Genomic DNA, 22,158 nt, shown 5'->3' with positions numbered 1-22,158 from the left:
TCCAGCTCACTTATTCAATCTTCTGCCTCAGTTATTCTGTTATTGATTCCTTCTAATGTATTTTTCATTTCAGTTATTGTGTTGTTCATCTCTGTTTGTTTGTTCTTTTGTTCTTCTAAATCTTTGTTAAACATTTCTTGTATTTTCTCAAACCGTGCTTCCATTCTATTTCCAAGATTCTGGATCATCTTTACTATCATTACTCTGAATTCTTTTTCAGGTAGATTGCCTATTTCCCCTTCATTTATTTAGTCTTGTACGTTTTTACCTTGCTTCTTCATCTGTGACATATTTTTTTGCCATCTCTCTCTTTTTTATTTTTTTATCGGTGGGATTGTGTTTCTGTCTTACTGATTGTTTGGTCTGAGGCTTCCAACATTGGAGTTTGTAGGCTATTGGGTAGAACTGCGTCTTGGTGCTGAGATGAGGAACTCCATGAGACCTCATTCCAATGGATATTCCCTTGGGTCTGAGGTTCTCTGTTAGTCCAGTTGTTCCGACTCGGAGCTCCCACTGCAGGAGCTTTGGCCCAACCCCAGACTCAAGAACCAATATACCACAAGCTGTGTGGGGCAGCCAAAAAAAAAAAAAAGAACAATAACAAAGTAAAAAATAAAATTAGACTAGGAGACTATAAGATATGTTAGAAAGAATGTAAAAACAAAACTATAGATGAATAAACTGGAAGGTACATCAGTACCACAATAGTAAAAAAGAGGAGGAGGGAAAAGAAAAAAAAAAGGAGGGGGAAAGGCCTTGACTGTGGATGGCAGGGCCTAAGCAAGGGCAAGATTTGGGTGGTGGGCAGGGCCAATGCTCAGGACCCATAGCACTGGAAAAGCCCCTGGGAGCTGTAGGGGGTTGGGCTTGGGCTCACGGAACAGAAGGGGGCCAGGCGTGCCCCCCACCCCAGGTCTCAGAGGGCAAGGGACCTCACCTGGGAGCCCAGCAGGCTTCCTGGGCTCGAGTGGGTGGGGCAATCACCCTCCACTCCTCTCCCACGCTTCCCAGAGGGCCTCTCCTGCCTGCCTCTCCTGATCTCCCCAGTCTCTCTCCTATGCCCCCAGGACCTACACGGCCTGGATAGGGCTTTGGAGGTGGGGTACCAGCTTGGGAGCTCAGCAGGCTCCGACCCCAGTGGGCCAGGTGATCGCCCTCTGCTCCTCTCCAGCTTTTCCCAGAGAGTCCCTCCTGCCTGCCTCTCCTGATCCTGTCTGGCCTCCACTTCTCCTCCCCACTCAGTCCCACTACGTCCTGCCAGTTCACTTTGGGGTTCCTCCTGTCTCCTTGGGCATCAGAGTCCCCCACCAGTGGCCAGTAGGCACCCTAGTCTTCCCACACCGCCATCTTGACTCTGCCTCTCTTATTCTTTCAGTAGTATTTTAATGAGATCTCCATCCAGGGTCAGAAGCCCGGCTTGGTCATGGGCACCCAGCCTCTCATCAGGGCCACCAGAGGTTTTTCCAAAGAACAGACTTTGTCTTTGCTGTTTCCCTGTGTTGTGCCTCTGCTTTCTATTTCACTATTTCTGCTCTTATCTTTATTACTACCTGTCACATGTATTCATTCCCTTTGTTATTATTTTGGCTAATTTATTATTTGGATGTTGACTCATTATGTTTCAGCCTTTATTTTCCTAATATATGCATTTAAGGCTATCCCTTTTCCTCTTAGTATCTCTTCACCTGCATCCCTAGGTTTTGATATGTAGTTTGTTTTATTTTTTTTAATTTATTTATTATTTTTTTGGTGGGGGGGCTGTGCTGGGTCTTTGTTGCTGTGCATGGGCTTTCTCTAGTTGCAGTGAGCAGGGGCTACTCTTCATTGAGGTGCACAGGCTTCTCACTGTCGTGGCTTCTCTTGTTGCAGAGCACAGGCTCTAGGCTACATGGGCTTCAGTAGTTGTGGCACGCGGGCTCAGTAGTTATGGCACGCAGGCTCTAGAGCACAGGCTCATTAGTTGTGGCACACGGGCTTAGTTGCTCCATGGCATGTGGGATATCCCACTTCCCAGGCCAGGGCTCGAACCCATGTCCCCTGCATTGGCAGGCAGATTCTTAACCACTGTGCCACCAGAGAATCCCCCATGTAGTTTGTTTTAATATGTAGTTTTTTCACTGTGATTCAGTTCTAAATAAATTTATATTTTGTTATGATTCTTCTTTGGTCCAATGTTTCTTAAGAAAGTATTTCTTTTTTCTTCACTACCAAATGAGAGTGGTTTTTACTAAATGTATTGACTACTATATCAACAGTGTTGTGGTTAGAGAACATGGTCTCTAAGATACTAGTTATGTGAAATGTGTTGGTACTTCATGGCTTAGTACTTGATCTACTTTTGAAAGGGAGGGAGGAATGGACGGAGGGAGGGAAGGAAGGAAAACTAAGGAGAAACAGAAAAAAAATACATGTGCCTAGAAGAATCTATTCTTTAATTTCTGGATGCAGAGTTTTATATATGCTCATTGCTTAAAATTGCTACCGTTGCTTTTTGAATATTCCATGTCTTTCTTATTTTTGGTCTATTTCTTAACATAATGTAGAGAGTGTTTTGAAGTCTCTTGTTCTGGTGGTGAAGATATCCCATTATCCCTGTAATTCTACCAATTTCGCTTTGTAGATTATGATATGAATTGATTGTGTGCACAGAAGTTGATCATTGAGCCTGGTGAGTTGAACCTCTAACTATGTATTATCTATGTTGCTATGTAGTGGCATTTCCTACTCCTTGGTGTCTACTTTGTTTTTGATTCACTAAACTGTGCCAGGTTTATTTTCTGCTTAGGATTTTTCTTGTATACATGTTTTTCATCCTTTTGCTTTCAGTACTTCCACGTCCTTATGCTTTAGGTGTATCTCTTATAAATAACATATGTCTGGATACTGTTTTGTTTATTTATTTATTTTTAAAGAGACAATTTTACTTCTTTCCATTCTTTTTGTTTTTTGGTTGCATTGGGTCTTTGTTGCTGCACACAGGCTTTTTCTAGCAGTGGTGAGCAGGGGCTACCCTTAGTTGCAGTGTGTGGGCTTCTCATTGCAGTGGCTCCTCTTGCTGTGGAGCACGGGCTCTAGGTGCGTGGGCTTCAGTAGTTGTGGCACGCAGGTTCCGTAGTTGTGGCACACAGACTTAGTTGCTCCATGGCATATGGGATCTTCCCAGACCAGGGCTCAAACCCATGTCCCCTGCATTGGGAGGCGGACTCCTAACCACTGTGCCACCAGGGAAGCCCTGGATACTGTTTTAAACCCTGAGTAAAAATCCATTTTAATTGGCATTTTCAACTAATTAATGTCTATTGTGAATGCTGATATATTTTCACTAGTTACCTCAATTTTTTATTTTTATTTTTGTACTGCTTTTTTTTTCAGTCTTATTCACTTTTTCTCTCTCCTGATTTGAAATGTGTACACTATTTTTATTCATTTGGTAGTTATCCTTGAAATTTACCCAGGCATATTTAACCTAAGTCTAAAACTGAATAATTTAAGACATTTCTGCAACATTGAAAGGTTCTTAGTATCACCCACCTCCAGATTTACATACTATTGTTTTCCAGTGTTTAAATTTTTTAGATGAACCTCACAGTTCAGGGGCGGGGGTCGTATATCCTCATTATTTGTTTGGATTCACGAATGTGATGTTGGTTTCTCTGTTCACCAGTCCTTGCCTCCCAAGCTACCTGCCAGCATCGTTTCTCTTCCTCCTGAAGTGCATCCTATAGAATCCTTTTTGGCTTAAGTCTCTTCATTTCTGTCTTATCTCACTTTGTTCTTGAAAGACGATTTTATTGCATACAGTTAAAGTTGGCAGCTACTTTTGATACACTGAAGCTCTCAGCCCATCTCTGTTACCTGATGTCGGTTGTCATTCTGATGTTTGTTGCTGAGTAAATTATCTGCCCTTTTCCTGCAACTGCTTTTAGGGTCTCCTTGAAGTTCACATTTATCAGTTTGACTACAGCAAGTCCGTGTGGCATTTCCCGTGTTTATCTGCCCTTTCTTCTCTCTTTCTGGAACTCCTACTAGAAGTGGTTGAACCTTCTTATTCTGCACTCCACACTCTTAACCAACATTTTCTATTTTCTATCATCTCTTTTTCTTTTAATGATGCATTCTGGGTATTTTCTCAGATTCGTCTTCTAGCTGTTTTGGGTTTTTTTTCCAGCTGCGTCTATTTTGCTATTTTAATTCTTCCGCTCTGTTTTTCTAACACATTAAATATTTTCACTTTTTAAAATTCAAGCTATTTTTATTTTTTCTGTTTATTTCTGATAGTCTCTTGTGACTTGCTCATCTTTAAATATTTCTATTTCTTTCATAAATATTTCACAAATTTTATAACTCTACATTTCTACAAATATTTCTGTAAATATTTTCTAAACAATTGTTCTATCTTCCTACTATTCCAATATCTGAAGTTCTTGATTGTCCAAAGTGCTTTTCTTTTCTATTGATTCTCACTCACAGGGACATGCAGTCTTTGCGTATGGGGAACTTTCATTGTCAGCTCATTGCTTGAGCTTATTATGTGCTTAAATTTGGGGGGCTTTCCACCCTGGAGTTTTGATTCTATTTCTGCCTGTGGCCAGGGGTCATCACTTACTTGATGCTATGTCATAATCTGCAGAACAGTGGGTCTCAAAGTGTGGTCCGTGGATCTGCATCCGCATCCCACTGGATAAGAACAGTGGGTCTCAAAGTGTGGTCCGTGGATCTGTAGCCCCATCCCACTGGATAAGAAGCTCTGCTGGGGGCATGGGAATCTATGCTTGGACAAGGCCTCCAGGTGACTGTAGCGTGGGCTCACACTGAGACCACTTCCATCAAGGGTCTTAGCCGAGAATAGGGGTCCGGTATCAACTTCATCATCTTGTTTCTCTGCCAAGGCTGCATAACTCACTGTCATTGTTGCATTTGTCATCCTAAACCAGTGCAACTCTGCCCATCCCAGTAGTTATTTAGGGAATGGCAGTGATCTTTGGTGATTTTGCTTCACAACCAGCATGTCTCCAAATGTGTTCTAATCCCGGGTTTTATTTTGTAGTAAGAGAATCCCTTGGAGCCGCTCGTCAACTTTAATGCCAGAACGGACAGTCTGTCCATTGAGGTTTTAATTTCAAAAAATGTAATTTTTTTTTACTTTTAAAGTTCTAAGTCCTGCATTTTCAAACACAGTAAGCATGTTTATTCTACACCTTGTATCTGATGTCAATACCTGCAGCCAGTGTGATCCTGGTCATGCAGCGTTTGCTTGCCCCTGCTGACTGGGGCTTATTTCCTCAAGTGCTTCCTCCCAGACTGAGGTTCCAGAGCATGATCTGTGAACATTTTCTGAGACCCGTCTTTAGCACATTCTTCCAGAAGGGATTTTCATTTGCTTCTGCCAAGAATCGGGGAAGGCTGGGGGGGAAGTTCCCAGCCCGAGACACTCCAAGCTGAGTGTTCAAGGCACACGGAGGGTGAGGACTCAGGGTGTGAGGACTCAGGTGTGAGTGCAGGCTTGTGGCTGCAGGTTCACCCACAAGATCTCAGGGACAAGAATACTTACTTACAAGGCTCTCTCTCACTCACTGGTGGGGAAGAATATTCTTGCTTGATTCTGTGGGATTCTTTGACCACGTGGGTGGTCTCCACACCTCCAAACCATAGAGTGGTATGGGGGGTGGGGGTGGGGTGTCATTGCTGTTGATGGTGATGGTAGTGGCAACATCACTTGTGCTGATCGTGGCGGCGTTAGCAGTGGTGGTGGTGGCATGGGAGGGGTTATGGTCAGGAACCAGTCAGCTTTCCCTGTGAAGAGCCAGATAGTAAATACTTTAGGCTTTGCAGACCATATGGCCTCTTATTAAAGGTGCTCAACTCTTTTCTTTTAGTGCAGAACAGTCAGAGGCATATGTGAATGAATGGATGTGGATGGGGTTCAATAAAACTGTATTTATAGACACTGGCTTTTGAATTTCTTCGTTTTCATGTATCATGGAATATAATTCTTATCTTCAATCACTTAAAAATGTAAAAATCTTTCTTAGCTTGTGGACTGGATTTGTCCTGTGGGCTGTAGTTTGCCATTTCCTGGTGGTGGTAGTGGTGGTAGTGATGTGATGATGAAGGTAGAGATGGTGATGATAGGAATGTTGGTGATGAGGGTGCGGGTGGTGATGGTGGAGACAATGGAGGTGGTGGTGATGGTGGTGATGGTGATGGTGGTGATGGTGGAGACAATGGAGGTGGTGGTGATGGTGGAGATGGTGGAGATGGTGGTGATGGTGGTGATGGTGGAGATGGTGGTGATGGTGATGGTGGTGATGGTGGAGATGGTGGTGATGGTGATGGTGGTGGTGATGAAAACCTGGAGGTTGTGAAGGTGGACATAGAGGTGCTATTGGAGTGGAAGGCTCTTCTCAGGACATCTTTAAGACTGAGATGGAGACCCACAAAGCTAAAAGAAGTTGACACAACTTTCACAGGCAGCAGAGGCCCTGATACGCAGCTTTTCTCACTTCCGATATCACAGCATTTCCTCTCCACGTTCACGAATCAGACTCAGATCCCTGCGCTCCTCCCAGAGGTGCTGTGACAGAGACTGGCTCCTGGCAGGAGTCTGGATCGGCTGTGTGAGCAGAAAGTCCCAGGCCACCAGAAGTGATGAGTTGGGGTGATACAGCATTTTGCAATTGTTACATGCCATTTAAATGTTAAATAACAATAACTCATCTGGTTCTGAATGCTCCATTAACCATCTCCAGTGCCAAATCACAGGCTTCTCTGTGTGTTTGTGTTAAAGGCAAATTTTAATTGTTTTAATAAGGATTCGCAAGCAGATCTCTTCTCTCGACACTTGGGCATTGGTGGGAACACATCTATTATTTGCTTAGCAGGAGGGAAGTATTGCTGTTGACACAAAAGTTGTCTGACAGTGTTGGGGTTTAGGGAAGACCCCGCACCTGGTGCCCTCCTGACGTTTCCTGATTGAGCTGCATGAGGGCAGATTGTGTGAGGAACAATCCAGGCCTGTCGCCTGTCCCAAATGTTGCACTAAACGAATCTGTTAATTAGTTTCATTCTCCCCATCAGCTGCCGAGATACTTTGCTGTATATTCTCTTTTGACTCAGAGATGCTGCTCTAAAGGTGGTTTTATGTGTTAAATGGGACTGTTGCTGCACGAGATCTTTGGCACATAAGGGTCTTATTTAGCCACAGAAGCACGGACATCAGGTACTACTTTGTGAAATTCCTCCCGCTCAACACACACACACATAAACAAGCCCAGCAGTGCAGATCCTCATGTCTTCCTGTGGAGGTGGGGGTGGGATGAGTGAGGTGGTGAGGCAGGAGACAGATTTTTTTCAAAATCTAGAATTGTTCCCAGGCTCAGAGAAAAGGACAACTCATAGAAAGGAGGCTTACTTCTTCATTTGTCTTTACTTCATTGCTCATACCTGTGTTTGGAAATTATTACACTTACAATGCTGCTTCCCAAAACTTTCTTTTGATTATTTCCTAGTTATTTCTTCAGAGCAGAGCATCTATGAAACATTAGAAACAAGGTTGAGAAAAACACAACCTGGAATGTATAATCCCAGTTTCTACACAGAGAGGTCCATGTATAATTCTGCCGTGTTCATAATAGAGGATGCTGGTGGAGCATGTGTGTAGCAGAGCGAGATGCAGACGGAGCTCAGCATCGCTCAGACCCTGTTTCTGGTGAGGGAGACGGGGCTGAGGCTGCAGCCTGGGCTGCCTTGTTCTGAAGCACCTGCTGCATTTCTGCATCTCCGACAGAAAGTCGGAGCTTTCTGTCCAGTGAGAGACAGGCCCAGCCCGTGGTGTTCCCTCCAACAGCAGGTTGCGTGGCCTGCCTGCCTGTGGGCTTTCTCTGATCCAGCTGATGCAGAGGAGACCCCACTTCTGCTCACTCCACACCTGTGGCATCTGTCACTCTGTGTTCTGGGCTGTGTGTGAAATGACGTTCCCATACTCCAGAGGCACAGGCTGAGGGTTTGTTTTGCTTTGTTCTGTTTTGAAGACAGTTTTATTCTATGTATTTGCCAGAAAAAGAAAGCTCAATTTTATCAACCGCTCAACAAGAGAGACGCAGTCATAATTAATCCAGTATTACATAGTATCTCAGTGAGAACCCCCCCACCCCCGAACAAAATGCCATGCAGCCACACAACAGATGACCACTCGGCCATGGAAGGAAGGAAGCACTGACACGTACACACATGATACACCTTGAACACATGACACTCAGTGAGAGAAGCCTGTCAAGGAGACCACGTGTGTGATTCTGTTTATGTGAAACGTCCACAGTCATCAAATCGTAGACACAGGACTTCCCTGGTGGCACAGTGGTTAAGAATCCACCTGTCAATGCAGGGGACACGGGTTCGAGTCCCGGCCTGGGAAGATCCCACATACCGTGGAGCAACTAAGCCCACGCACCACAACTACTGAGCCTGCGCTCTAGAGCCCTCGAGCCACAACTACTGAGCCCATGTGCTACAGCTACTGAAGCCCGTGCGCCTAGAGCCCGTGCTCTGCAACAAAAGAAGCCACCGCAATGAGAAGCTTGAGCATCACAACGAAGAATAGCCCCTGCTCGACGCAACTGGAGAAAGCCTGTGCGCAGCAACGAAGACCCAACACAGCCAAAAGTAAATTAAAAAGAAAAAGAAATCCATAGACACAGCAGGCAGACTGGTGGTTGCCAGGGGCTGGGAAAGGGGGCAGTGGCTGCTTGCTGTGTAGGAAGTGATGAAAATATTCTGGAATTAGATAGGCGTGAAGGTTGCACAACTCTGTGGGTATGCTGCAGCCCTTGGAATTGTACACTTTAAAAGTCAGGTGAATTTTTTGGTGTGTGAATTATATCTCAATAATGCTGTTATTTTTTTTAAATGAACAAAATTACTAATTAAAACAAGAGAGAGCAGCAAAACTGGGATCTTCAAACACTACACGCCCCTCAGATGTGAGGGCTGACGATGGAGCCCACAGTCTCACGAGCTTCCCCAACTTTCTGGGTGACACGTGGGTGTCACTCCAGCTGAGCAAGGAGACAGTACACCTTGGAGTCAGACATACCTGGTTCAAATCTCACCTGTTCCTCTTCCTGGCTGGAGCATCTTTTCCATTTGTATTTAGACCAGCAGCTGTGATGACTTTGGACCTTGTAGAATTTGAAAGCCACCACCTGAGACATGGCCCCAGGCTGAATCTTTGAGGCCGCTGGGGGCATTCATTTTCTTGGTGAAGAGTCGGTGAGTCGGGGTCTCACTCTGGGCCTCAGAGGTCAGGAAGCCTAGTCGTTTCCCAGCTCATTTGAGAGGACCTTTTAGGGCCAGCTTAAATGATCCCACTTCTGAGACTGCCCTACAGAACCGACCGCCAGTTTATCACTTGGCAGTGAGCACTCCTCCTCCCCACACGCCCCGGCCCCATAACAAGGCAGCTTATGCATTTACAGAGAGAATTAACTGACTCCCAGGCTGCTTCTACTTTTTGCTTTAAAATGTGCTCATCCGAGCCAACGTGTTACCCTTCAAACTTGCTGGCTCTTTGGGGCGGCCTCTGTTTGGGATGGGAGGGAAACATGTCCCCTCTTCACCAGGTCCTGACAAGGGGAGCGAGCTGAGGTCATTAGGTGACACGGAGATGAGGTCTGGGGACGCACGAGGTATCTCGCTTGGTTTCTTGTCTGTGCAGTAGCAGGGCAGGTACCTCACGGGCCTGGAGGACAAGAGCCTGGTGCATTGGGCTCCTTCCCCAAGAAGCAGGCCCAGGACGGGGATTTGGGGGGCACAGCAGTAGCGGAATAGGGAAGTGAGATGGGGCGTGACAGGAAGCAAAGCAGGCTCTGGGCACCAGGGTGCCGGCCTGTGGGATGGTGTGCAGGACCCTCCCACCCAGGGACAGAGATGCTGGGCATTTGTCCATCTGTCATTGGCTGGAGCTACACCAGGGCCTTAATCCCTCTGACCTGGCCTGTGTGAGCCAAGACAGCACCATTGGATGGTGGCAGCCAGGGCCTGCGGTGGGGTGCCTGTCAGTCAGCCCACCCGGGGAAATGTGAGTTCATCACCATCCCCAACTTTCCCAGATCCATCCCCCACTGTTTCCCACCTTGGCAAATAGCACCTCTGTCCACCAGGGCTTGGGGCAGGAGCGGGAAGTGGGGGGTGCTTCACCCTTACGTTCTCCATGCCCCCCTTTATGCATATTCAAGGAGCCCCGGGCCTGCTGACCCTGCCCCCTGACACCTCCTGGGGTGCACTTTGTTCATCTGCACCCTGTCCTGAGGTCCAGCTGCCCGGGCTGTGGCCGGGATCCCTGCCTCCAGCTTCTCAGATGCCCACCCAGGCCCCTCCTCTCCAGCCCGCCCCTCGCTGCACCCTAGGGCTGTCAGGACGCACTTTCCACACGCTCGTCTCCCCAGCCCTCTCTTAATCCAGCAACTTGTTCCCTGCCTCCTTGTTCTCCCAGCCTGTCCCCTCAGCCTGGAACACGTCCCCTCAGCCTTGGCCCCCAACTCCAGCCCCAGCTTCATGTCTCCCCTAAGTGACATCTGCACAGGAGGCTCTTTCTGAATTCCCAGACCCAGGTACTGTGTTCATTCCCTCCAGGCCGGCTTTGCCTGGTCTGGAGCCCCGGGCTTACTTCCATGCTTGTTCAAAGACCATCTTCCCCTGTGCTGTGTGCAGCACCAGACCAGATGGCCTTCCGCCCGCCCCGCCCAGCACACTGCCCGCTCACCGTCGGTGCCCACCAAGAGCCTCTCAGTGGATGCACGGAAGTGCCCCTGCGTGCTCGCCTTGCCAGGTACTAGGTGCTAGATTCCTGCCAACTTGCTTCCTCCCCTGGTTTGGGGGAGTTCAAATTCCCTATTTTGAAACTTTTATAGGTGACGTTGCATTGGGGATTAAGGCCACCTCCGCTCAGGCCGCCGTCCACTCTGGACACTGGCTTTTGTCCCCTGGGAGCCTGACTCCCCACCCCCGGGGTAGTTTCCACTTGCACTGAGAGGGGTCGTCACTGGGGTTGGGGGCCGTTTGCTGGTCCAGGTTTAGAAAGCCTTCGACAGGCAGAGTCATAGGAAAACAGTGCTTCTATTATCTTTAAGCATTATTATCTTTAATTAAAATAGGAATGAGGTGGGAGTCATTGCCTGGATTAAGCCAGATCATAGACATTTGCGGCTCTTTCCCACTGGCATCTGTGCAGACACCTGGGTGGGAACAGAATGGTAGGTCTTTATGCCAAAGGAAGTTCCAGGAAGTTGCTTGACGAACGTCCAACCCTCACACCAAAAGTACAGGAATATGCTTTCCCCTTGTGACACAGAATTTCCAGCTGGAACGGCTTCTTCCTAAGTGAAAAGTTACTTATAAATCAAGACAAGCCACTAGCATTCAGTAACTTGGTCTAAGGTCGGAGAGCTTTTAGGTTACCTGTCTTTCCACGTTAGTGACCAAGCAAATAATTTCTCCTGATTGAGGAAGAAGGATGATTTTTGTCTTCATCAGTGAGGTTCTTGTCACCGTATTTGAGCGTCCGGTTGTGGCCTATGTTGGCAAACATATGTTGGCCTTGGTTACTCATCAAGCGTTCATGGGGACCATGAGTGGCCCAGACCTCGCCATCAGAATCGCAGATGGGTGGAGCTGGTCCCTGACGCGCAGGAGCTCCAGGCCTTGGAGGCAGGGTCCTGTCCGAAGTGCATCTCAGGGCAGCGTGGCTGGTGGTGTCAGAGGCCTGGCCAGACTCTGCTCCACAGGGGAAGTGACGTCCAAGCCAAGGCCAGTTGTGGAGTCAGGGCAGCTTTGGGGGGTGGGGAGGGGTGGCGGTGGTGGGAGAGGTGGGCCCAGCATCCGCAGAGGCCAGTTCAGAGCGGACAGCTGGGTGTCTTGAGTCTCGGGGTATGGGGTTAGGGGGTGGGAGGTGAGCTTGGACGGGGCGGTCACAGCCGGGGGCCCAACCCAAGGCCTAGAATGTGGGAGTGGGCACAGGAGAGCCTCTCACGGGGGGACGGGCTCAGAAACCCCAGCATAACCCGGACCCTCCTCCCAGCAGCCCTGGGGAGGGATTTGCCGAGCAAATCTCATGGACTCAAGGAGCATTGTTCATAATTTTTGTACAAAAATGAGCGAACAGGAGTAAATTTGGGAGATTTTTCATAAAATCTCCATTTTCAGCATCTTTTTAAAAAATTAGACATGGCAACATGGAAACTGGGTGAGGCATAGGCAAAGCAGGGGTAGGCTAGCAGCCGTGTACCCAGTCACTACGCGGGGCCCAGGCCTGTCCTTGAGACCCACTGCCCGACCGCCGCCGAGGGGGTTTTCTGGTCACAGGATCCAAGGGGCATCTCTGAGGAAAATCAACAGAATTGGTGACTGGACAGAACGGAGGGGGAGGAACAAAGGGCTTTTGAACTTGGGGGACCAAAGGGATGAGCTGTGTGGAGAGCAATTTTGAAACCAAGCTTAACGCAACAGAAGCACCAAGAGTCAAATGCGGAACAAAGCAAAAAACCAATCAAAAATGGATGGCGGGCGGGGAGGGGGGGGCTTCCCTGGTGGCGCAGTGGTTGAGAGTCCACCTGCCGATGCAGGGGACACAGGTTCGTGCCCCGGTCCGGGAAGATCCCACATGCCGCGGAGCGGCTGGGCCCGTGAGCCATGGCCACTGGGCCTGCGCGTCCGGAGTCTGTGCTCCACGCTCAGCTCCTCCCAGACCCCCACCCCATCTTTCTCCTTCCTGTTCAACTGATTCCTCTTCCTGGGCGGCTCTTCAGCCTTGCAGGCTGCTCACAACTATTTTCTGTGAATTGTTCACAAATGCTCTCAGGTGGGTCATCCTGTCTGGCCTGAGCAGCCATAGGAGTCCGGCCACTCTGTCGCCTTTACCTCCTCCCGCACGAGCCCCGCTCACCCCGCCAGTGACCCTGGGCTCCCAGGAAGATGCTGCACTGAGCAGGCAGCGCAATGCGATGCTCGGAGGCCCAGGCTTGGCCGCCCCTCCCTGCGGGGGGACGTGGCCTCCGCATCCAGGTCAGGACTGTGCGGGGAGCACGTACACCCGTCCAGGACCCTCCCCAGCCTGTGTCCACAGCTTCGGGCCACACGGCCACTCAGCTCGAGAAACACACAGAGATCCTCAGTAGGTGACCCTCTTGGAGTACAGCCTTGCGGACACTGGGTACCACCCACAGCCTGGAAGGGTGAGTGAGTGAGGGGATGGACGCGTCAGTTACCCGGGAAGGACCGTGTGTCTCCCGGGCGTCCCCACAGGCTCTCCAGGCGCCTGTGTCCCCCAGGAAGCCCTCTTGTCCGGTGGCAGCAGCACAGGGGCTGCCGGTTGTGGAATCCCCTGGCCACTGCCCGGGCTACTCAAATAGCCTCTTTACAACCTATTTGTCAGAGACAAAATCGCAACCACGCTCTCCTGGATCGTGCCACCCTGAGGTCCCTGCAGTCATTGGCCTCTGGCTGCCCTAGAGCAGCTGAGCTGAGAGGGGTGCCCGCTGCATCACAGCCATGCCCCCATTGTCCCCTGGGCCCACTCCGCATGCTGCCCACAGACCCCGCTGCCCGAGCAGCCTCCGTGATACCACGTCCACTCAGGAGCTGATCTTCAACAACGCCCAGAGTTTATCACAGTAAATGTTTTATGTGTAGATGACATTCAAGACCCTCCAATCAAGGCCCCTGCCCTCCTCCCACTTGACCCCTGGCCCCTCTGCTAGGCGTCCCTGCCTCTTGGCTTTTGTTTCATGCTGTTCCTTCTACCTGGAACATCTTTCTTACACATCTTCATCTGTTGATTTTTTTTTAACTCTTCGTTATAGAAAATTTCAAACACACATGAAAGTAGAGAGAACTGGATAATGGACCCCATGTACCCATCACCCAGCTTCACTGATTATCAACCCAGAGCCGACTTTGTGTCCTCTGTACCCTACCCAGCTCTTCCCTTCCCAGATGATGTTTAAACAAATCCCAGACATTGAATCATTTATTTCATCTGTGAATACTTTAGTATGAATCTCTAAAAGTAGGTAGCTCTTTTTTATTCTTCATCATACACCTTCCAAAAATTAACAAATACCTAAAAAAATTACAAAGCTCCAGCCAGTGTACTCATTTCTCCAATGTCTCAATACATAAACATATATAAATGTGTGTATAAATGTAGAGAGTCATTTAATATGAATATGTATGTGTAAGTATATGCATGTGTTTGTGTGTACATACACGGGCACGTGTGTATATATACATGTACATATATATATACATACAAAAAATTGAATCAGATCCAAATTAAATTAATACATGCAATTAGTTGCTATGTCTTCTAAGTCTCTTTAATCCATAGACTCTTTCTCTCTCTCTCTGTTTGATAATCCTTTCAATTCCTGGGTTATTTTTCCTGTAGAGTTGTCCACATTCCACATTTTGCTGGTTTCATACACCCATGATGTCATTTGACCTGCCCCCCGTTGTTTGAATTTCCTAACTGGTGGTTAGATGTAGAGATTTGATGAAAATAAGGTTGTGTTGTGTTTTGCTGTGTTTGTTTGGTAAGAAGGCTTCATGGGTGACGGCACGTGTTCCCACGAGAGGCGTGTGAAGCCTGTCGTCTTTGTCCTGCTTGTAGCCCCTGACCCCTGCCAGCCCTCACGCCCGCCCCTCTGGTCGTTCATCGTAGCTCGTAGCATCTGGATTCCACAGGAAGGCCTCGTGGGACCCACACTCCTCCCGTCCGCTCACCCACAGGCTTTAAGCCCGGGGTCAGTTTGAGTCAATGTAAAACCTTTGACTCAAGTCTCCCTGCCTCTGCATCTTCAGTGTGTTGCTCCATTGGCTTCTGTTCTAAAGCATTTTGTGGGCCAGCCTGGTGACAATCTGATTTTCTTATCCTTTTGAGTGACCCAGGTTTTTTTTTTTTCCTGGATAACCAAAGGTGTTATGTTTGTTTGTTTTTCTTTAACATTTAGTAGATTGACTATAACTTACGTTGGGATTAGTCATTCTTGGTCTGTTTCTCTGGGTGCTGACTGAACCCGTTCAACATTCACTTCGGGAACATTTTCTTAAATCATAGTTTTAGTGTTTGCTATTTTCCATTGTTTATTTTCTTCTCCGAGGTTTCCTTGTATATGCATATTGTACTTTCTTTGCCTTTATTCTGCACTTATTGCTTTGTTTCACAGTAGTTTCAGCACTTTAAATGCACCCAGTGAGATGCACGTCTTTGGTGTTACAGTTTGATTAGCTTTGGCAAATGCATACGTCCGCCATAACCCCTGCCCTACCAGGATACTGAGTCATTGCATCGACTGAGATACTGCCCTGTGCCCTTTGCACGAAATCGTCCTTCCAACCCTGATTCAAACAATGTTTTGATTGCTTCCACAACACAACACTCTGCTAGAATTTCATATAAATTGAAGTATTCATGTTTTTTTAATTTAAAACATTTTTCTGTTTTCCATGTTCTGTTTCTTTTAAGGGACGATCCACTGTGTTTATTCGCTCCTGTGTCCCTTCTGGCTTAGCCTTGATTTCTGAAATTACTTTCTCTTTTATTTCTAATTCTTTCCTGGGTTCTTTTCACATCTCTTTCTAGTCTCAAATTCTGTTGCTTCTGACTATTTTCCCAATCCTGATTTATGTTGCTCTTCACGATGTCTGCCATTCTCTCCGTTGCTTGTAGCTCATTCTGAAACATTAGATTTCAGTTTCATGTTGATGTGACTTTCCGACAGGTTCGTTGTGTAACTACTGTTACACTGGTTTATGTAATTGTTGTTCGCTGATTCGGCTTTTAGTATCGGGAAGTCATCTTTCTGTCTTCAGCGATCACCTAACACAGTGCCTCGCAACAGTAAGCAATTGACAAATATACATCTTATTTAACCGAAGCCTAGCCTGTTGTGGTCAGTGTGAGGTTTTTCACCACCTTGTGGAAAAGCTCCATATGACCCCATAAAACCCCAAGGCTCATGGGCCATGAGGTACAAATCATAGAGCCGATGGGACCTTAAAGCTTTTCTCGCTCAACTGCGTTATCAGTAATTCCTCTTCCACAAGCAACTTGCTAAAGATCATAGGAAGTAGCAAAACTGAGGGTAAATCCCTGGTTTCCTGACTCTTAGTTTCGTCCTCTTATATCCTGACAGCCTCAAAGTAAAGAAAAGTGTGTTTCTGTACAACGCAGAATTTGTACAGCTGTTGCCTGTCTGCTTTCTGTCTGTTCTCTTTCACAGCCCCCATCAGTTTCCTTACCTGCCTGGTGTTCACCCAAACCCGTGGGTGGGAGGGCTCTCTGAGCTGTGGTTCTGAGAGAGAGAACGAGGGAAGGAGGAGAAAGGGGATGAACCTTAGGCACCAGGAGACCCCTGTTCATCCTCTCCCCTCCCCCGACCACCAGCATCAGTAATGAAGCAGCTGTAGCGCGAATGACCAGCTTCCTCTGCCAGACTCGTAAAAGCAGAGACTGCAGAGCCTCACCCGGAGGACAAAACTGGGAGCGCTTGATGCATCCCAGGAAGATCTCTGTTCACAGAAGGCAGGCAGCATCCTCGACAGAGCGGAGGCTGTTCAAGCAGAAATAAAGGATCCAGTCAAAGGGTTTCCTCTTTGCAGCTGCTGGTTCTGAATATCATGGACTGAGAAAAAAATGAAGTAGCATTTGTTATATAATATAACCGATTATATTACATAATTTTACGTCTGTTATAAAGAACCTTGGAGGAATGGCACCATCATGGGTAAGACCCCAGTGAGCGTCGTGAGGATGCTGGAGGAGACCCCAGGCTCTGGCACGGGACGTTTTATCTCAGAGCCGCTAAACTCGGGTTCAGGAACGGCTATAGTCGGGGAGGAGTGCGTGGAAGTAAACACAGAGGAAATGAGCGAATAGGAATTAGGGGTTAGAGACAATGACAAGCCAGTCTGTGTTAGAAGAAATAGTATTGAAGGATGCTGAAGTGACAAAAATAAAATTCCACTCATTTCAGCCCCTTTACCTCAGATGTAATCATAATTTATCATACTCAACGTTGGAAAAATTCACTCCAAGAAGAAAAAAAAGGTCTTTAAGAATGTAACTTGTTGGGGAATTCCCTGGCGGTCGAGTGGTTAGGACTCCGCGTTTTCATTCCCGAGGGCACAAGTCCAATCCCTGGTGGGAATTAAGATCCCACAAGCTATGCAGCGCGGCCAAAAACAACCAAAAGATGAAGAATGTAAACTGTTGGGTGTGTTTGTTTAAATACTAAAAAGAAGGATAGGAAATAGCTGTAATATGGAGCCAACAGCCAGAACCCACACTATTCACTACAGAGCAGGGCCCCTCCCTTCAAGGTGCAAAATAACCCTTGTGGTCGTGTTAATGCAGATTCTGACTCGGTAGCTCCAGGTGGTCAAGACCGTGCCTCCCCGACAGAATCCCAGGTGGTGCTAATGCTGCAAGTTCTCAGCCGACTCTAGGTGGAGACTTAAGCTGCGCCTGCCTCAAAGTGCCATGATTTCGACCCACTTTGAGGCTGGTGCAGCTCAAGGAGATCCCCACGTAGCGTTATTCCAATCCCATAACCCTTGAGACTCTTCACGGAGTACCTGCTGCATACCAGAACCAGAGGGGTGAAGGAGCCGTGGTTCTTTGGTCTCAGGCTCTGGGCAGGGCAGGGGCTGAGGAGGAGGTGACGTGAGTTGCTGTCACGCTGGCAGAGAAGGACGCACAAGGAGGTAGAGGAGAAACCGGAGCCCGGCTGCCGGGAACACACCAGAAAAGGGAAGGTCACTCTGGCTGAACTGCAACAGGAGACTCCGTCCAGGAGGAGGAATTTGAATAAATGTAACCAAATGTCTTTTGTGAGATACTCACTTCGGGTCCAGGCAGGAGCTGAGTCTGAGACGCCTAACTGAGTTTCAGGAAGGTTATTCTGGTCTTGTTGGTACATCCAGCCCTGCATGAGGGGCCCAGCAGCTTCGCTGTGGAAGGATGAAGATCAGAGACGCTGGGTGTTTGCACCAGAAACGCCTGGATGAGCTTGGAAGGTGACTGGGTGTGGAGGTGATGCTCACACATAGGACATGCTTCACAGGTGCTCAGAATCAGCGGTTTTAGCTCTCGGATTGTGACTGGGCCCCAGGGCCAAGGGCTTCTTAGAGCCACAGCAGCAGAGCCCATACTGTGTCCTGCTCTCGGACATGTGACACAGTGTCACAATGGTGACACCCACACCTCCCAGTGCATATACTGCCCTCGACTGGTCATCTGTCGACTCAGTTAAACTGCTATTTTCCAGTTAGTCGCAAGGGTGTCTGCTCTCTCTCCTCCTCTGCTCAGTCTGAAAATTTGGATACCTGTAGCTACCACCAAACCCAGCAGTTATAATGTAAGAAAATTCTTAAATCTCATAGAAAGCCAGAGCACCTGAAAGTCCCATGTTTTCCTACATAACAGTTATTAATTTGCAAAGAGGAAAAGCTGTCCCCCAAAATCTTAGGCTTGGGTATCTTCTTTTCTTTTTTAACATTTGAAACCCTAGAAAGGAACATGATCTAGGGAGAAAGAGTTTAGAAGACTTCTTAATTGTATCTCAGATGCACTGACGTTCCTCTAAGCCGAGCACCACTGAGGCAAGGAAATTTCCAGTCTGCTTCCTGGGACCCTGCTGAAGGCCAGTGGCAAGTGTGAGCGTTGAGATAATTCTAACACAAGGAAAGAACATACTAGAATGTGTGTGTGAGATTTCCTCAGCCGGGGAACTTAGTCCCTGTACAGCACTAACATGTAGGTCTTCCTATCACTTCTAAATCTGTGTGGGGCGTTTTTTTTGTTTTTTGTTTTTATCACACAGAGGTATTTTATTGTAAGTTATATGCAAAAGCAACTTAGTTCTTCAGAAAAAATTTTTTAAATAAAATAGATCAATATTTAAGATATACCAGACCAAAAAAAACCCTGAATAAAGATGATAAAGATAAAAATATATTACTCAAAAAAATCCTTGAGGGCTTCCCTGGCGGCGCAGTGGTCGAGAGTTGGCCTGCCGACGCAGGGGACACGGGTTCGTGCCCCGGTCCGGGAAGATCCCACATGCCGCGGAGCGGCTGGGCCCATGAGCCATGGCCGCTGAGCCTGTGCGTCCGGAGCCTGTGCTCTGCAACGGGAGAGGCCACAACAGTGAGAGGCCCACGTACTGCACAAAAAAAAAAAAAAAAAAAATCCTTGAATTTATTAGAATATAAAACTTTAATGTCCCTCTAGTCAAAATTTTATTCACAAGAGGTCGTAGGTTGTTTGTTTGTTGGAAATCTGTTTGAAAAGTTCAAAAACTAAAATAGTTGCTTTATTTCTTTGTTCCATTAGTACTAAGTCACAAGATCTTTGTAAGTCAACCCTCTCTTCTTTAGTGTGAGTTTTCTGCTGGGACGAGGAGCCGTGGGCCTGGGAGAGTTGGACGAACTGCCCCACTTCCCCTGTGGTCGAGGCTGGTGAGGGTAGGCTTGCCTGTGGGTTTCAGCAGGTCGGCTGAAATCATGAGCCTCTCTAGAGCGGCAGTGGTTCCAATTCCTACAGTCGCCTTCATTTGGAGCAGAGACTAGAGTATAGATGCACGGAGTCCACCTCTGGCTCCCTCTGGCCGCTGCCCCCATGGAGCCTGTCTAACTCGGCAGAGTTGCACCCCGGTGACCGGGAAGCCCTGAGACAACCAGGGTCTGGCTGATGAGCAGCTTTTCAGGCGTGATTTTCTTGTCTCATCTCTGTTTCTTCCTCCTCCAGGAGAAATGGGCCCCGTGAGGCAAGCGTGACCCTCAAGTCCAGCCCGCCAGCCCGACGCCCGGCCGGGAGGACAGCGCCATGGCTGGAGTCGTGGAGCAGAAGAGCAGACTGGTGCACGGCAAGCTCGGCGAGGCCGGCAAGAGGAATGGTCTGATCAACACCAGAAGCCTCGTGTCTGAGAGCAGGGATGGCCTGGTGTCCGTGTACCCGGCACCCCAGTACCAGAGCTGCCGGATGGTGGGCAACGCGGCACCGGCCGCCCCGGACGGCAGCAGGAACAAGCCGGTCCAGCAGCTGCTGGACCCCAACACCCTCCAGCAGTCGGTGGAGTCCCTCTACCGGCCCAACATCATCCTCTACTCGGAGGGCGTGCTGCACCCCTGGGGGGACAGCGTGGCGGCCGACTGCTGTGAGACCACTTTCATCGAGGACCGGTCGCCCGCCAAGGAGAGCCTGGAGTACCCCGACAGCAAGTTCCTCGACCTCTCGCCCGAAGACATCAAGATCCACACGCTCTCCTACGACGTGGAGGAGGAGGGGTTCCAGGAGCTGGAGGTCAGAGCGCGTGTCTGTCATGGGCCTTCGGGAGCAGGGTGTGGGGCTCCGGTGGGATACAAGTGCCAGGCAGAAGTCGGGGCGTGAAGCCAATGTGCACAAGTGCAGGGAAACCGGAGCCTTCTGGGTGCCCTTCACTCAGAACATTTGTGGAAGATGCGGGGACGGAGAAAGAGCTGAGGACCAGGACCCATGGGGCTTCAGCAGAGATTCTGGTCAGAGAGGGCACAAGGTCACAGCTGTCGGGACAGGGCTAAGATGGATTTAACGGTTGACAGTGCTGGCAGGGGGTGGGGCTCTGCTCACACCCCGCCCACAAGGGAGACCGGTCACTGGCAAAAGCGAGCAGGGGAGGGGGGGCTCATGGTCCTAGGGCCACACAAGGCTGGAAGTACACGTGTGGGGACAATTTGGGATGTTTTTGCTGCTACGTGTGGTTTCCTTAATTTGACATTCCAGAGCGTCTACTAAGGATCATTGGAATAGCTGAAACCTGCTGGAAGAAACAGTTGAAATTGATAGCATAAGGGGCAGACGAGCTGAATTATTGCTGGGTCCCGTCTCCCATAGGGCAGGCACAGGCGTCAGATCACACGCCCAGAAACGTGCGTGTTGGCCGGGGTGTGACGCACGGCCGCCCCCGTGGAGGGCGAGGGTGAGGCTGCAGTGGTCTGAGCCCAGGAGGCCAGCGCCCAAGCCAGGGGGCAGTCATTTTGCTGCTGTGAGGCTAGAGGGGGTTCCTCCAGGACATGCATGGCAGGGAGAGAAGGGCCGGTTTCTGTCAGTTGGGAGGGAAAGACCTTTAGGAGGAAGCGTGTGGTCAGAGGGAAAAGAAGTTGGTTTCCTACTTTGATAGGTGAGAACTTTTTGTGGGTGGAGGGAAACGTCCAGGGCAGAGGATGCCGAGGGAGCGGGGTGGGGGGGCAGGAGTTGGCATCCAGGCAGAAGTCTGGTATTTCTCAAGCAGTCCACACAAGGCTTGTCTGAGAAGGTTACCAAGTCCAAGTGCTCTAGGTGGAAGAGGATGGGATGAGGGCCCACGTGGGGGAGGGTCATGGAGCTGGGGGAGGGTGAGGACCCTCAGGGCGGTGACTCAGGGAAGTGACCATCCTAGAAGAGACAGCCAGCGTCGGGGGCGGGGGGGTCCGTGTGCAGGTGTGGTCAGGCCCGAGCGCTGTGACCTTCCTCGTGACGGGCGGCCGCCCTTCAGCAGGGGAGGCTCAGGGCAGAGCAAGCTCGTTGCTTCCTGCCTGCAAGCTGGGAGAGGCAGGAGAGAGCAACGGAGGGTGTCGAGTAGACTCAGCCCCACTGCGGGGGCCCAGACTGGGGAGAAGGTCAGTGAGGTCACAGGGAACTGGTGGGCCCAGGAGACCAGGGGCGTCAGGACCGGAGGTAAAACAAAAACGAGAAGCAGCTGGAGAGGTGGTTTTAGTCCAAACAGATATTCAGAAATGGAAAACAAAATGTGCTTTTGTAGCAAACCCTGTGAACAGAGCCCCGAACCCAGCTGACGGGGCGTTGAGCGGAGGGCAGCTGTCGGAGGCCGTCGGGAAGACCAGCACACCTGGGGGATCCCGTCAAGGGGCAGAGCGGGGGTGAGCTTGGGCCAGTGCTGAAATCTAAGACAGTTGGGCGAGTGCTTTAGCTGCCATTCAGGAGCCTCTGTTCAGCGTCCACTTTTACCAAGGTCTGGGGTTTTGCCTAAAGCCAAAGTGTAAGTGCTGCGTGGAGTTTAAGAAGCAGACATACAAAGATGCAATTTCAGCGAAACGTGGGAGTTATGGTGATGGAAATCCGCTGCT

The 22,158-nt window shown here is 49.1% G+C and overlaps 1 protein-coding gene across 1 annotated transcript in view; it reads left to right on the top strand.

Annotated features, from left to right (window-relative positions):
- The window catches only part of SYNDIG1 (synapse differentiation inducing 1), a 121,495-nt gene that overhangs the window by 40,311 nt on the left and 59,026 nt on the right, over window positions 1-22,158 (top strand). The window contains exon 2 of the mRNA XM_029220408.1: window positions 19,802-20,356. Within this exon, the coding sequence (XP_029076241.1) occupies window positions 19,880-20,356 (477 nt within the window). The 5' untranslated portion in view covers window positions 19,802-19,879. The remainder of the gene's footprint in view (window positions 1-19,801; window positions 20,357-22,158) is intronic.

This window comes from Monodon monoceros, unplaced genomic scaffold, assembly GCF_005190385.1.
Source record: "Monodon monoceros isolate NGI ecotype Baffin Bay Population unplaced genomic scaffold, NGI_Narwhal_1 Super_Scaffold_13, whole genome shotgun sequence".
In the NCBI taxonomy this organism is placed as follows: domain Eukaryota; kingdom Metazoa; phylum Chordata; class Mammalia; order Artiodactyla; family Monodontidae; genus Monodon; species Monodon monoceros.
The sequence above is the reverse complement of the archived record's forward strand: the minus strand, read 5'-3'. Positions and strand labels throughout refer to the sequence as shown.